The sequence below is a fragment of the Leopardus geoffroyi genome, chromosome A3 (genome assembly GCF_018350155.1).
Source record: "Leopardus geoffroyi isolate Oge1 chromosome A3, O.geoffroyi_Oge1_pat1.0, whole genome shotgun sequence".
Classification (NCBI taxonomy): domain Eukaryota; kingdom Metazoa; phylum Chordata; class Mammalia; order Carnivora; family Felidae; genus Leopardus; species Leopardus geoffroyi.
In genome coordinates this window covers 31202371-31219344 of record NC_059336.1, presented here as the reverse complement: position 1 = coordinate 31219344, position 16974 = coordinate 31202371, and the positions used below count along the sequence as shown (strand labels likewise).

The 16974-nt window shown below is 47.7% G+C and overlaps 1 protein-coding gene across 2 annotated transcripts; it reads right to left on the bottom strand.

Moving 5' to 3' along the window:
* Positions 1–946: 946 nt before the first annotated feature.
* LOC123580464 (prion protein) lies at positions 947–16661 on the bottom strand. 2 transcript variants are annotated; one of them, XM_045445210.1, is made up of 3 exons: positions 16363–16661; positions 13598–13695; positions 947–3290 (listed from the first exon to the last, which is right to left on the bottom strand). In XM_045445210.1, exon 3 carries the CDS (start codon positions 3278–3280, stop codon positions 2498–2500), a length of 783 nt encoding a protein of 260 aa, XP_045301166.1. In that variant the 5' UTR covers positions 3281–3290; positions 13598–13695; positions 16363–16661; the 3' UTR covers positions 947–2497. The 2 variants fall into 2 exon arrangements, with proteins under 2 accessions (XP_045301166.1, XP_045301167.1); XM_045445211.1 differs by lacking the exon at positions 13598–13695 and having other exon boundaries at positions 16363–16565.
* Positions 16662–16974: the final 313 nt, after the last annotated feature.

Genomic DNA, 16974 nt, shown 5'->3' with positions numbered 1-16974 from the left:
ACGCTCAACCGACTGCGCCACCCAGGCGCCCCTGAAGTTTATTTTTAAAGAATTAGGAAAATGGCCCAAACTGAAAAGAGTTCTAGAAATTTTTATGTTCGGGATTAAGTTTGAGGCTTACTCATGGAGGAGTCACGCTTTTGAAACTTCGGTGTCCGTTCCAGCAGTTTTGCGAGCGATAGGGTTCCGACGCGTGGACTTCTTTCTTGCGGTTTTTAGTACAAAGTTGATGCTGCGATCGCTACTGGATATTGGCGTTTCCTAAGGTATTAACAAACACCGTGAGTTCAACCACCCTCATTTCCGTGATTACTTCCTGCTCTTGGTAAACTACAGTTGTGAGAGAAAGCCTGCCTCGGAAAATGGAGAGAAGCACGGGGGGGGGGCTTACAGTTGTGAGGAGCGCAGGAAACGAGTATGGGACTTAAAGCACTGTGACAAATGAGTGGTCTTTGTGGACCTGAGGTGTTAAATTTCAGCCCAAAGGGAGGGACTGCCCCTGGGGCTCCCAGGGTCTGGGAGATTTTATGAGCTGAGACTGGGGGTGAGAGGGGTGTGTGTATGGGGCGGAGGGGCAATCAAGTTGGTACCTGAGAGCCTGTTCAGTTCCAATTTAGTCAAGAAAATCCTCTATTTCAAAATCCAGGACAGAAAAGCAGCTTCCAGAATGCCAGGACGGTCTTCCTCCATTGCAATAGTGCCTTTGGCATCTACCCAGTGCCAAGGACACTCAAGATATTTGCAGAAAAAATGAAAAGGTAGCAGGGAGCAGCTGGCATGCGTGCCCGGAGCACAGCTGAGGGCAGGATCGCGAGCGGGTGCAGGGTACACTGGTCACCAGAGGGGCGTGGGGACTGCACGAGCCGCTTTGTTCCAGCTCACCCCCACAATGGCCCTGCCAACACAGGGCACAGTGGAGAACATCACTGCCAACACCACAACACGCTCACTTAGCTCCTGTTTAATTCTGGTCCAGATATAGAACATTTATACAATTTTTTATACAAGTGCATGCAAAGTTACAAATATAGAAAATATAAAGTACATGCATATTTCAAAGATCCACCATGGATCTTTATACAAAACTATTCAGTGCACATGTAAGCCTGAGGACCACGCAAAAGGGTTTTCTACGTATTAAGTATTTAGTACCTTACAAAAACAGGTGGTACGATAGATCAGATAGATGTTAACTCCTCTAACCCAAATTTCTATGTTGGTCATACACAATATATATATATATAATAATTTTTTTTTTTTTTTACATCAAATACCCGCACAGTGCAAGCCAGTAACATTGCAGGACGGTAATTTATCAGCTAGGTGACAATAATGAATGATCCAGACAATAATTTTACCTTAAATAACAGTAACAGGATTCTTTTTTTCCACTCTGAGTGGATATTTCTGTCATCTGCCACCTAAGGTATTTTTTGGGATGGCCAAACCAGGACTTGACACAATTCTGGCTTTTGACAGTTATGAAACAGCAATGGAGAAATGCGAGCACTTCTTTTGTCTACTAATCATTTTCTTCATTGTGTAATGCTCTGGGAGAACGGTATTTTCACGCTGCACCTTCGTCTATGTCAAAATGGTTCTGGTTCCCAGGTAAATGACCAAAGATTTGCTCTCAGTGCCCAGAAAGTGGTGCAATTTTTTACTGCCCTACTTCTCTACAGTTTAGGTTGTGAAAGAAAGGAATGCCACGAGTAGGTGCTTTAAACGTCCAAGCCGGGAGCTCGCCTCCAAGGGCACCAAGTGTTGGGCTATTTTTTAGTCTCTTTGTGTTGTTGTTGGTTACACGCGTTCTCTGTGAAAACCTCGTCTGCTGAGGTCTAGTGCCTCTTGACACGATAGCTGCTGTGTAGCCCACACTGCAAAATGCAAGACTCTGTCCCAGCTCTGTGCAGACACAGGGCACGTGCTCTCTGGCGCGCTGAGCCTGGGGCCCAGGAGCTAAGGATCTCTAGTTTTGTTTTTTGAATGAGTATCATGTGGCCATGATACTCAAATTTGGCAGAAATGCTCTCTGAACAGGGAAATGTAGTCAGGTTCTCTTAAAACGGGTGAGGAAAATGTCCCACGTTGCCGTGAAATCACGGCTAAGATGGGGCATTAGTGTACTGAGCTCTAGCTGGGGAAGGAGCCGGAGGTATTCAGGCGAAGGTACTTGAAGGCTGTTTTGAGAATCGATTTCGCCTCAATCTGCCGCACTAGACAAAAAAAGGAGCCCTAGATCAACCAATGATTATTTGTTGTTGTTATTCCCAGCCCAGCACTAGCACTGGCCCATGAAGGACTCAATCCCTCGGGGCTCGAATAAATAGCATCCTGGGTCTGCTCTACATTTCCCGGGGCCATCGGTGCCAAGGGTATTAGCCTATGGGCGATAGAGAAGCAGAAATGAGACACCATCACTACAGGGCTGTAGGTAGACACCCCCTCCCCCAACCCGTAAAAGATGAAGAAGATGGGGAAGACGGCAAGGCCGCCCTCAACCCCCGATCAGGAGGATGAGGAGCGAGAGGAGGAGAATCACGGGAGGCGGGGAGAAGAGGATGGCGCTCGCCCCTCTTTGGTAGTAGGCCTCGGACTCTTTCTGGTACTGGGTGACGCACATCTGCTCCACCACGCGCTCCATTATCTTCATGTCGGTCTCCGTGAAGTTCTCCCCCTTGGTGGTGGTGGTGACCGTGTGCTGCCTGACCGTGATGTTGACGCAGTCGTGCACAAAGTTGTTCTGGTTGCTGTACTGATCCACTGGCCTGTAGTACACTTGGTTGGGGTAGCGGTACATGTTTTCACGGTAGTAACGGTCCTCGTAGTCGTTGCCAAAATGAATGAGGGGCCGGCTCATGGCACTCCCCAGCATGTAGCCGCCGAGGCCCCCCACTACCGCCCCGGCTGCCGCAGCTCCTGCCATGTGCTTCATGTTGGTTTTCGGCTTACTGGGTTTGCCCCACTGATTGTGGGTGCCACCACCTTGACCCCAGCCGCCGCCGGCGTGGGGCTGACCCCAGCCACCACCGGCGTGGGGCTGACCCCAGCCTCCGCCGGCGTGGGGCTGACCCCAGCCGCCGCCGGCGTGGGGCTGACCCCAGCCGCCACCGCCCTGGGGTGGGTAACGGTTGCCTCCAGGACTGCCCTGCCCCGGGTACCGGCTCCCCCCAGTGTTCCATCCTCCACCAGGCTTCGGCCGCTTCTTGCAGAGGCCCACGTCACTCCATGTGGCCACAAACAGAACCAGGATCCAGCCGCCTATGTGGCCTTTCACCATGACGATGTATCTGCAAAATGAGAAGGGCGTCACCATCTTACGTTCATGTTGGAACCACTCGGCGCTTGCTGCGTAATGAATGAACGCTCGAGTGAGAGCGTCTGCATGTCAGTCACAAAGGCTCTCCACTCCTACCTCTCCTCTGTGGCACTTATGACAAAAGTAATGTCAAATAAAGCGTTAACACAGCTTTGTCCTTCTCTAAGGACAAATTTGTCCTTCAGATCATTTCTGGCTCTGTTTCCTGGAAACCTGATAACGATGGAATGTTAGCAATGTTGCTTAATGGTAAAAATAACCCGATTGATAAAGTGCGTCTGGTGGTTCTGCCATACCTTTGAGCATCCCTAGAGGGGTGATTGCTGTAACCAGGCATGTCCTTGTGGGAACCCGGAAAGCAGTGCCCCTTTGGGGCTGTCACGAGGGACGCCAGATCCTGCAAGGTCTCGGGCTTCTACGTGAAGGGGAACTCTTCACCCACCAATACGGGCCTCATTCCCTTGCACCCAAGGAGTTACTTGTAGGGGCTGGGAGTGGAAGCAAGTCCCTGGCTGCTGTGTGGACTGCTACGAGGATCCTGGTGTGGCCCCTTCTGGAACCTTCTGGGAACTTGGTGTGGCCCCTATGGAAGTCTTGTGAGCTAGGAAGCACCCCCCCCCCCCCCCCCGCCCCAGGTGAGTTTGCAGTAATTAAATGACTTTGAAAACCGCTGGTTCATGTTTTCTTTCATCTTCAGGAATGAACGCCAGCAGGGAGCGAGTCCTGTTTGTTGCTCTCTCCTCGGGACCTGGGGTGGCACCTGGCAGAGCAGGCCCACGATAGGTGTTTGTGCGTGAAGGAATTCATACCGTCACAATGTGTAAGTGCCGGCAAGAATCTCCTCAAAGTAATTCTCAACACAACAGTTTTTGGAAACGGGAAACATGCAGGATCTTGCAAGCCTGCTTGTCAATTCATCTTTTCTTCTATAAAAAGGGCTGCTCAAAGCAGGTCAAAAATGGCCGTGTCCACAAAATTTGCGGATACTCAGTCACTGAATGAGTTTTAGTTCGGCATTTAATGGCTTATGAGTGACTTATTTTCTAATTGTTGGTACGAAAGAAACCGGTCTCACATACAATGACCAGCACAGCTTAGGACTAAACCAGCCAAGTATCCTGGATAATGATTAATGACCCTCTACAGAATGCACGTTCATCAAACTCAAAACCTCCCTTCCGATTAAATACCTTATTTCCCCTGGGTGCTCCGTTCCAAGCGCAGAGATCAAAGACACACACACACATGCAGGGGAAGGAGAACGATGCAGTAAGTAAATGAATTCACAGCTTGTTTATGCTTCTACTATCATTACTGAAAATCTCGGTGGCCATAAGTGAATAAAAATATATCTGAAAGTTACAAGCCAAGTTCAACTGCTCAGATCATGCCAGTCAGGATTTTTGGAGGCTCTTCTGGGTAGGGTTAGAGGGGCAGGGTCCTGGGACACGTCGGCTGGCCTTCTTCTGGCACCCTCAGCACGAGTCCCCGGTGCCCAGCCTTCTACAAGCCTGCTCCCCTGGGGTATTCTTCACTTGCACACAGGCTCCAGCTCTCGGCCTCCGTGCTGCCCACACTTCTGCTCACACACTGCAGGGAACTGAACTAGGGGAGTGTCGCCCCAGTCAGCATTTCCCAATTTAATGGAGTTTTATGTCAACAACTACTTTGTTCACCCCAATGAGCCGAACCCAGCCAACACCGTGGAGTTATTCTTGAATTTCCTCTTTCTCACAGGACACGATGATTCTACCAGCAAATCTTATCAGCTCTATACTGAAAATAAATCCTAAATCCCAAAACCACTCACATTTCCCGACACTACTTAGTATCCTGAGTGAAGCATCTACTGCTCCTGGACGGGCTCTTTCAACAGCCTCCAACCAGCCTCCCTGCTTTCCTCAGGCCCCCACTGTGTGTTCTCGACTCAGCAGCCCAGGGCTCACACAACCTTTTAATATGTAGCTCACACCATGCTTCTTCCCTTCCCCCCAAGTGGCACTCCTTCAGGCCCAGGGTAAGACCCCAAGTCCTGACCATGCCGGCGGGGCCCCACATGACCTTGCCTCTCTGGCCTCCTCCTGCTCCCCAGACTTAATAAGCACTTTCCCATCTCAGGGCCTTTGCACCTGCTGCTCCCAGGACTGGAAGGTTCTCCCTCCACAGTTACTCATGTGGCTCAAGTTTGCTCTAATGTCACCTCTGCAGGGCTGCCCATGCCACTCTACCTAAGCCAGCACCCTGCATCCTATCCCCTTATCCTGCTTCATTTTTTTTTTTTGGGGGGGGGGGGAGGGACAGCGGGGAGGAAGAGAGAAAGAAAGAGAGAGAGAAAGAGATAGAATCTCAAGCAGGTGCCATGCTCATCACAGAGCTTGATGTAGGGCTCAGTCTCATGACCAGGAGATCATGACCTGAGCCGAAATCAAATGTCAGACCCTCAACGGACTGAGCCGCCCAGGCGCCCCTCCTGCTTCATTTTTCTCCAGAGCAGGGATGCTTACTTGACATCTACGATTTATTATTTGCTTCCTGTCCACCTTCTCCACGGGAGTGCAGGCCACCCCAGGGCGGGAGTTTTGTTTTGTTCACAGCTGGGCCCCAGGTGCGTAAACACAGTGCCTGGCTTACACAATAAATGCTGAGTGAATGGAGGAGTGTGAACATATCTGTTATGAAGCATAAGAAATAACCAAACTAAAAATCAAATTGTTACAAGAGTGAACCATATTTATGAATTTTCACAACACTCTTTCCTGCAATGGCCGGCTGTCTAACAACTACGATCCACTTATCTAAAGGTTGACCTCACGTGCCATCTGGACTCCGGCTGGATGGCGATGTTACCTGATATGGTTGAGGCAGCTGGAAAAGCAGGTAGCAAGGGAAGTAACACCGAGACTGGCTTTGAACATGCCCTGCCCAAGGCTGTAAGAGTCCCAGCTCTATAAGCGCGTGCAGGTATGTGAGCAGACGGTGACACCACATAGTAAAGGCGGCACAGAGAGGGACTCGGTCCTCGGGAGGCTGGGCACAGGACGTGGAAGGGGGCACAGAGCATTCAGAGTGGAGACGGGCAGTGAGAGTGTCAGCAGGACTGGGGGCTGCAGGTGGCTTCATCGAAGTGGGGCCTTCGTGTGCAGCAGAGAGGCAGGCGGGGTCAGGCAGGAAAGGGCCTCACCAGCAAGCTGAGCAGACACCCCCACTGCCCTGGGACAGTCTACACCCGTTGTTCCTGGTGCTAATATTAAGAGCACCCCTTTCATTCTCAAGAGTGTCCCAGTATGTTAACACAGGCAGCCTAATTATAAGGCATATTAAGTAGTCTGGACTTGATCCTGAAAGTACTAAGGAGCCAGTGATGAGTTCTGGGTTCTCCCTGAGAAAGAACATTGTGGAGAATGGACTGGGGACTGTGTGTGTGTGTGCGTGTGTGTGTGTGTGTGTGTGGACACAGGGAAACTAGTTTCAAGGCTACTGCAGTGATTGAGGTAAAAGATGGCGTCCTTGCCAGGGAAGGAGATGGTCTCCTTCCATGGATGGTGTGCGTTAGAAGGCAGCTTCTGGAGGACTTGGTGTTTGTTGTGGAGGATGGGAGCCTGGAAGAGTCGAAGTGGCACCCAGGCTTGTGGACTGGACAACTGCATGGACAGAACACAGAAGTGTGGGGCAGGTCTCGGGGGAGGTAAATGAGGGGCTTGGCTTTAGCAACACTCTCACCAAGCTGTGTGTGCCATGGCACGCATTGCTGCCCAGTACTTTATTAAAGCCAAATACTGGATAAACTAATCACAGAATATCTGAGGCCAAGACCGTGTGGAGATGAGGCTCAGTTGAGAACAACAAAAGCAACATTTAGTTATGAAAAGTTATTAAAAATAACAGCTACAGTTTGAAGTATAGAACCATTTCTAAAGGTAAGTGGGACTCAAAACTTACAGAAGACCTTGGAGAGTTTCTTTCTGTTTGCGATAAAATTGGGAAGATCTTCTATTATTTAATGCAAACCTCTCGCTCTACAAATTAGGCTACCAAGATTCAGAGAAGTCAGGTGACAATAGCCATGATTACAGTGCCGGTTAGTAAAATCGCGGGGGTGGAGATTGGGATTCTGAGTCCCTGGCTGTGCTAGGATACTATTCCTAGAAGATACTCTCTGTGAACGGTCAGGTTGTAGCCCAATCCTCGGGTACATTTCAAGACATTAAGTATGTCAAAGGTCAACAGCTCTTTATCACTTAAAAAAAATACTCTTAGCAGACTAGGAATAGGAGGAAACTCCCCTAACCTGATGAACGTTATATAACAAAACCAGTAAACACACTTAGTGGATAGCCTCTGAAGGCACTCCTGTCCGAGATCAAAAATAAGACAAGGATGTCCATCATCACAGTACTGAAGGTCCCGTTCAATGCCATATGCAGAGACAAAGAAGTAGCCAGGGCAAGAAATGCAAGGACAGAGCCAGCTGTCGTTATTTGCAGTTAAGATGATCACACAACAGAAAACCCAACAGACTCATCAGAAATGACACGAGACCCAGTTCTAGAATTCAGCAAGGCTGTGGGATACAAGACCGGCCTAGAAAAAGCAACAGCATTTCTCTACACCAGCAAGAATCGACTAGGAAAAAAAAAAAAAAAAATCACAGTAGCGAAACCAAACTGTAAAATTTCCAGGAATGGATTTAACTGAGAAAAAATAAGACCGGGGAAACAATTTTTTAACTCCAATAAAGAACACTGACGATGATCTGTAAAAATGGAAAGGTATTCGTGGCTTTGACTGGGATGACTCAGTATTAGAAAAATATCTGTCAATGACCGCCCCCCCCCCCCAAGTGAACCTATAATTTCAACCAAATGACAATCAAAGTCTACCTGGATTTTTTGAGGAGTTCAATAAACTTACAAGGTGAAGGAATGTCCATGAATAGCAAACTCCACCTTAAAAAGGAACAGAGAGGAATCTACTGCATCAGATATAAATCCTACTAAAGAGCCACAGCAGTAGAGACTGCACAGCAGAAGTCTAGGAACAAACCAATAGACCAACGCGAGTAGAAGATAAACCCTTGAATACCTACTTTAGCAGGGACTTGATATACAATAAAGCAGGTACCACAAATCATTGGAGAAAGGAAGGTTGTTTAGCGGGTGCTTCTGGAAAACCGAAGAAAAAATAAAACTGGATCCCTAACGCCACATGCAAGAGCAGACTCTAGATGGAATACAGACCCAGCTGTGAAAGGTAAAAGTAGGTCATTAGAAGAAGACACAGGGGCGCCTGGGTGGCTCAGTCGGTTAAGTGTAGGACTTTGGCTCAGGTCATGATCTCGAGGTCCGTGAGTTCAAGTGCGGGAAGCCTGCTTGGGATTCTCTCTCTCTCTCTCTCTCTCTCTCTGCTCCTCCCCTACTTGCTCTCTCTCTCTCAAAATAAATAAACTTAAAAAAAAAAATAAAAGGGGGCGCCTGGGTGGCGCAGTCGGTTAAGCGTCCGACTTCAGTCAGGTCACGATCTCACGGTCCATGAGTTTGAGCCCCGCGTCAGGCTCTGGGCTGATGGCTCATGATGGCTCAGAGCCTGGAGCCTGTTTCCGATTCTGTGTCTCTCTCTCTCTCTCTCTCTCTGACCCTCCCCCGTTCATGCTCTGTCTCTCTCTGTCCCAAAAATAAATAAACGTTGAAAAAAAAAATAAAAAAAAAAATAAATAAAATAAAAGAAGAAGAAAATACAGGTGTATGTCTATGTGACCTGGAGGAGGAGTAGGGAAAGGACTTTTCATTTTTTTTAATTAAAAAAATTTTTTTTAAATTTTATTTTAGAAAGAGACAGAGACGTGGGGGGTGGGAGGGAGGGGAGGGTGGGTGATGGGTATTGAGGAGGGCACCTTTTGGGATGAGCACTGGGTGTTGTATGGAAACCAATTTGACAGTAAATTTCATATATTGAAAAAAAAAAAAAAGAAAGAGACAGAGACAAAGCATGAGCAGGGGAGGGGCGGAGACAGAAGGAAACACAGAATCTTAAGCAGCTCCAGGTTCTGAGCTGTCAGCACAGAACCTGACATGGGGCTCGAACTCATGAACCGTGAGAGCAAAGCCAGAGTCAGACACCCAACTGACTGAGCCACCCAGGTGCCCCAAGGAAGGACTTTTTAAACAAAAAGCACACACCAAGAATAAGAATCTTATGACACGAAAGTTAAGGATTCTTGTTTAATGCTATGAAGAACACTACAGACAAAATGAAGAGAAGGAGTACATAATAGTAAAAAAAAAATATTTTTAGTATTTAAGACCAACAGAGTCTAGAACATTTCTAGAACTGACAAGGAATCCTTGCAAAGCAGTAAGAGACAGTAATTCCAACAGACAACAGGGCCACAAGATATAAAAACTGATCATTTATAAAAGAGGGAAAGCCAAAAGGGCATGAAAAGATATTCAAAATCATTAAGAATCAGATAAAATGGGACCAAAAAAAAAAAAAGTCACTTACACTTGACACTCTAGCCGAAAAGAAAAAAATTACCAAACCAAACCAAAACCACAAGAGAGTTGGATGATGCCAAGAAGGCAGAGATGTGGGAATAAAGGAACCCATGTGACTCTCAAAGGTGTGGGTGGTTTAACTGAACAGAAAGAATGAAAATAAATTAAATGATTATTCAACTCAAAAAAGAAGAAAACAGAAAATTTCAAAATACATCATAGTTATAAAGAAATAAGAGATGAAATTAGAACTTAATAAATAAAACCCAGAAAAATGAGGAATTTTTTTTTCTTTTTTTTTCTTTCCTTCTTTCCTTCCTTCCTTCCTTCCTTCCTTCCTTCCTTCCTTCCTTCTTTTGATAGAGAGGGCGCAAGTAAGCAAGGGGCAGAGAGAGAGAGAGAGAGAGGAAGAGAGAGAGAGGAAGAGAGACAGAGAATCCCATGACAGACAGTCCCATGGGGGGCAGAGAGGGAGAGAGATGGTGCAAGTGAACAAGGGACAGAGAGGGAGAGGGACAGAGAATCCTATAAGGGACAGTCCCCTGAGGAGCAGAGAGAGAGAAACTGGGAGGAAAGAAGGGAGGGAGAAAGAGAAAGAGAGAGAGAGGAGCGGGGCTCACCGGAAGCAAGGCTGGAACTTCTGAACAGTGAGATCACTGCCTGAGTCAGATGCTCAACCAACTGAACCACTCAGGTGCCCCAAGGAATTTCTAAATAAAATCGAATGACTTGAAAACGTAATAGAAACACAAGCACACATCACTGCACAGAGCCACATGGGGAATGGGAAAGGCAAAATAACCTTAGAAAAGGAAGCCTTTAGGGGCACCTGGGTGGCTCAATCGGTTAAGCGTCTGACTTCGGCTCAGGTCATGATCTCGCGGTTTGTGGGTTGGAGCCCCGCACTGGGCTTCATGCTGACAGCTCAGAGCCTGAAGCTGCTTTGGATTCTGTGTCTCCCTCTCTCTCTGCCCCTCCCTACTCAAGCTCTCTCTCTCTCTGTCTCTCAAAAATAAACATTGAAAAAAAATTAAAAAAAACAAAAAAGGGAAGGCTTCAAAAGAGTAACAGCCTTCTACGTGTAGCTGTGTTCCATGAATTAAAATCTGTGGGATGGACTGCCTTTCTGTTAAAATATAAATTACAAATACTAACTTTAGAATTAATTCAGCCAACAAACATTTACGGAATAACTAGTATGGGCCAGTTTTTAAATAAATAGAAATTTTGAACTGACCACTAACCATAAGAGAAATGAAAGAAAAACTTGTGAAAAATTACATAGTATAATGTAATATTTACAATACAACCTATTGATTCATTCAACAAATATTTTTTTAAGTTTATTTATTTTGAGAGAGAGAGGGAAAGAGGGAGAAAGGGAGAGAGAGAGATCGGGGGGAAGGGCAGAGAGAGACGGGGGAAGAGAGAGAGAATCAGAGAATCCCAACATGGGGCTCAATCTCACCAACCGTGAGATCATGACGTGAGCCGAAATCAAGAGGTGAACACTTAATCCGACTGGGCTACCCAGGCATCCCTCGTTCAACAAATATTTCAGTGCCTTCTAAGGTCCCAGCATTGTGTTAGTTGCTGGAGACACAATGGCGAGTAAGATATTTAGCTTGGTGGGTGATGTCATCTAGTGAAATGGGCAAAACTGGTGGGGAGTCCTGCTTGGAGAGAAACCGAGAGCTGTGGTTTGGACATGTTAACTTGGCAACATCTATGAGATGTTCAATTTAGGCAACAGTTTTAAGAACCCGGAGCCCAGCAGAGAGAACGGTTAGAGTGTCTTTACCTGAGCAACAGCGTCTAGAGCCAAGGGCTGATAAAGGGCTGAGACTGAAACCCCAGCACTCCCAGGGTAGGGCTCACGCCCTTAGTCACCCAGCCTCCACCAATATGGGTGCCAAAATCCAGCAGAAAATACCGCCAAACTGATTTTGGCAGTTAGTAAAAGAAGAATACACTGTGACCAATAAGGATTATTTTAGGAATGCGAGGATGGCTCAAAATCAGTAAATCTATTAATAGGTTAAAGAAATAAAACTGTAAGATTCTCCGCAGATACTGCAAGTTTTCAATTAAAATCAACCACCAGGGGCGCCGGGGTGGCTCAGTCGGTTAAGCGTCCGACTTCAGCTCAGGTCACTATCTCTCGGTTTGTGAGTTTGAGCCCTGCGTCGGGCTCTGTACTGACAGCTCAGAGCCTGGAACCTACTTCGGATTCTGTGTCTCCGTCTCTCTCTGCCCCTCTCCCACTTGTGCTCTGTCTCTCTCTGTCTATCAAGAATAAATAAAATGTAAAAAAAAAAAAAAAAAAAAAAATCAACCTCCATTCTTATTTTTAAAAAGGCGGGGTTGGGGGTGGGGTGGGGTTGGGGGTGGTGCCTGGGTGGCTCAGTCGGGTTAAGTATCTGACTCTTGATTTCAGTTCAGGTCAGGTCATGATCTCAAGGTTTGTGCGATCGAGCCCCATGCTGGGCTTTTTGCTGACCGCATGGAGCCTACTTGGGATTCTCTTTCTCTCTCTCTGTCCCTCTGCCCACTCTCAAAATAAATAAATAAATAAACAAACAAATAAACAAGCATTAAAATAAATAAGAGCATGTGGCCTTGGTGCATGAGCAGATGGCAAAGCAATGGAACTCGAGAGAAGGCACGTAAAAGATCCATGAATTACCCCATTTATACACAGGGATACGAGAGTCAGAGCTGGTAAACTAGCCTAATGGTCATGTGCCAGGGGCCAAACTTTTAATACTTAGAACGTGTTATAACTTGAAACTTAACTGGCTTAATTGGGAAGTGGTACCAAACAGCTTCCCCCACCCCCAAAGTCCCCGGGGAAATTCCTCATCTCACCAGGGCAAAGCAGAACCTTGTCCTATTTTCATCTTTTTGAGGTCACTGCCCCTTAAAGAATCTGACGCAAACTCGACAAGATTTTGCAAAAACACTTTGGGATGTGGGGTTTCATGGGTACCTGAGGCCCAGGCCTGGACGAACAGGACCCCCAACCCGGTCCATCACCAGAACTGCCTGAAGCGCTTTTAAAAAGCAACACTTCAGGTGCCTATCCCAGGCCCAGAGCCTGTGAGTGTCTAGCAATGGAATTTGGGGATTTATGGAAGCTACCCAGGGAACTGCACTCCCAACCAGGCTTCAGAGCTAGGTCCTCAGGAGCACAACGCTGAACCACATTTATAATGCTTTTCGTGAAGGGGCACGCTTCCCTGGCAGTGATCACATACACAGTTTAACAGCATTAAGTACAACACAGCTGAAGAAAAAGGATTAACAAACCGGAAAAAAATAAAATGCTCCCAACTGTAAGTCCTGCTACCCACACTATTCACGGAGGATTATTTTCCAGAGCAGCACAGTCACTGGGTGAGATGCAGGGGCAATCTGAATGTTTAATACAAAGCAGTTCACAGCTGCTACAGGTGCCTTAGAAGAGGAAGTAAGATCTGAAAGGGAGAATGGAATTTTTTTTTTTTTTTTTAAATCTTTATTCATTTTTGAGAGACCGAGTATGGCAGGGCACGGGTCAGAGAGAGAGCGAGATACAGAATCGGAAGCAGGCTCCGGGATCCGAGCTGTCAGCACAGAGCCCGATGCGGGGCTTGAACTCACAGACCGTGAGATCATGACCTGAGCTGAAGTTAGACGCCCAACCGACTGAGCCACCCAGGCACCCCATCCAGACCCTTATTTTCTATGACAGTTGGACACTTTCAACCTTCAGAAGACCAAAGAGATTCCACAGGGTACATACGTCTGTCGTGGCTCAGCTGAGCTGGGATTGTGCCTCCGAGAAGACCGGCTGCTTCGGCTTGGCTAAAGTTACTCAGTTTTCAAATATATTCGGGAGTCCTTAAAAACAACAAAAAAGAAAAAACTAGAATTGATAAATAAATCTAAGAACGGATTCCTTAAAAGAAAAACCTAATATATATATTACTAAACTAATAAATCTACTCAAGAAAAAAATGAGACAATATTTGAAAAAAAAAAAAAAATGAGATCATTTTAAAAAGCAGCAAACAGGGGAGCCTGGGTGGCTTAGTCAGTTAAGCGTCCGCCTTCAGCTCAGGTCATGATCTCGTGGTTAGAGAGTTCGAGCACCACATCCGGCTCTGGGTTGACAGCTCAGAGCCTGGAGTCGGCTCTGGATTCTGTGTCTCCCTCTCTCTCTGCCCTTCCCCCACTCGCACTCTTTCTCTCTCTCTCAAAAGTAAATAAACATTAAAAAAATAAAAATAAAAAGCAGCAAACAGGCCACAGCTTTCCCTCCTTCACACACAGAAAGCTGTGGGTCTGTATCATTTTATATATTGAGACATACGTGACCAATTTAAAAAACTGTATTATTTAGTAAAAGCAAATACTAACAAAAAAGAACATTAAAATCACCTCTAACTTCTATTAAAATGTCCATTTTTTGGTGCTTTTACTTTCAGATTTTCCACATATGCATTCACATTGGAGTAGTTTTGAAACCTGCATTTTGACTTGTCAGTTTCCCCCATATATCAGAGGCTCCAAAATCATGACTTTTGATGGTTACATAATGCTCCTTCCAGTTAATGTGCCATGATTTTCTGAGCTACTGCCCTGCTGTTGTTTCCCAGTTGGTTCTAATTTTAGATCATTCTGCACCAATATGTGCCTGCATCTGGCTTTTTTTCTTTTGTTTGCTTGTTTCTTCCATTGCAGGTAAATTCCCAGCAATAGGGTTTCTGGGTCACCATTTTAACTTCTTAATGGAAGCACTGCCAGATTGTTTTACAAAAAGTCTGCAACAATTCAGGACACCCAGAGGGGTGTGACTAGGAAAAGAATAAAGGTATATCACATAAATTTCACATAAGTTTCACATAAATTAATCTTGGCAACAAACTGGGATGCAGGTATCATTTCCTCTATCATTTCTTCTATTTTATGAATGGACTAGAGGAGGATTATGACATTAGGTGACCCTCCAAAGTCAGGAAGTCGGTAGCAGGGCCATCTTTCTAACTCCAAAGCCCCGCCACACCTTTGGAAAACTGAATATTCAAGTTTCATGGCAGTTTTCTTTCTTTCTTTTTTTTTATTTTTAAGTAATCTCTATATACCCAAGGTGGGGTTCCAACTCACAACCCCAAGATCAAGAGTCACATGATGTACAGACTGAGCCAGCTAGGGGCCCCCTCATGGCAACTTTCTTCTAGGGGTTACTGTAACTATTACCGTTTTTGGTTTTGTTCATTTAATAGATGTAAAATGATAATCCAGACTTCCTTTAATTTGCATTTTATTGTGTAAATCGCTCATCATTTCGCCATTTTTCTATGATAATCTTGACATTTTCCTCTCACAAATATGAAAACCGTGTCAGATACAAAACACCCCCTAGCCCTCTGTTTTCCTTCCCTTTCCAGCTGGTTCTTTTTAAGAGCTCCCCGGTGGTCATGGAAGTTAAACTGTTCCCTATTGGTGATTTTTCGCTTTCTCCTTGAAGTCTAAGAGAGTTCTTCATTTTTCCAGAGGTCTGACCTTTTTATTCAATTTTCTGTTTCCATTTTTTTGGTAATTTGATTTGTAAACACCTTAATCCTATCCCACCTGGGGTTTTTTCGCCAGGAAAAGGGAAACATCTCAGATGTTCAGCATGTGGGGAAGTGTTTATTAAACCGTGATGCTCTGAATGGAAGAAAAATACGCAACCATGACGATAGTCACGATCAAGGCAGGAGCCGTGTGTCCCCGGCCACCTGGCACACCAGGCCTCGAGACCGGAGAGCCGGGCCACCCCAGGCCCCACCCCAGGCTGAGGGCCCCGCCCACGCCCACCCGCTCGGCCCACGCTCTACCGAGGGCTGGACTGGTGAGGCCGCCTCTCGGGGGGACCTCGCCGGCGAAAGGGGCTCCCAGGCGCCCGGACTCCCCTCCCGCCGAGGCCCTGGCTCCGGGCTGGCGCCCGCTCCCCACCCCCACTCCGCGCACCCTGGGGCGTCGGGTGGGGCCGGGCCCGGCGAAGGGCGTCCCCGGCCTCTGCCGGCCGGCGGGGAGGATGACTAAATGGCGAGCAGCCCGGAGCCCCGCGACCCCCCGGCGGCTCTGCCCGGAGCCGCTGGCGGGCCTTCTTGGGTTTCCCGGGCGCGTTTGCGCGAGGTGATAGCCACCACCTCGCCGGACTTTCGGCCCCTCGGGCCGCGAACACGCTCTGGGCAGGACTAGACACCGTAGCATATCGTCATCCCTCCCCAGGGGGCCAGGCCGGCCGCGTCCGCCGCCCCCAGCCCCAACCAGAAAAGCGAAACCAGGCGTTTTCGTCACCCGAAAACCCACGAGCACCCTGGGGCAGGCCGGACGCGCCCCGCGTCCGCAGGGAAGCCCCCTTCTCCTCACGGTCAAGGTCTGCCCCCGCCCCCCCAAAGCCCCGGGTTCTCCCTCCCGGGCTCCGCGGCGCCCCCCCCCCTCCCCGCCTCACCCCGGTGCTCCGGACCCCCGTCCCCTCCCCGCGCTGGGAGTCGACCAGGCGACCGGTCTGTTTACCTGCCTCGGTAGCACAGGAGAAGCTCTCCGCGCCGCGGCTGTCAGCGACTGGCGCGGAGGCTGGCGAAGCGCACCGCCCAGGACGACGGCAGGGGGCGGGGAAGGGGGCGGCGCGTGCACCAATGACCACGCGGTGTCAGGCGCGCTCCCGTGAGCCGCGAGCGGGCGGCGGGGGTTTACTCCCGGAGGTGCGGACCTGCCAAGGGCTCCCGGGCGTCTGAGTCTCCCTGAAAGGCGTGTTGGGATTCGCTTAAACGCTTGCACCGGCTGATGCCACCTCCCGGTGTCATCACTCCCTGACGTTGCTCATTGACTGTAAAAATCATCTTTAAAAAGAAATTCGGCCCGAAGCCCCAACTCCCCCGTTACATAATGGAGAGAATGAGACATTAGGGAATGAGAAAGCAATTTCTGGAACTTTGGTAGCCAGGAATTTCTAGAGAGGAAAAATTTTTTGCTACCTTGGATTGAGCCCAGTTTTATGAATTTTCGCATAAATTCTTAAAATTTGAGGCCTAGGAAGAACATTGGCCATCACCGGTTCTTTGATTTACTCAGTTTCTGTTCCTTATTTTATGCAAGAGAGGTGATTTAGATTGTGACACGCACAGG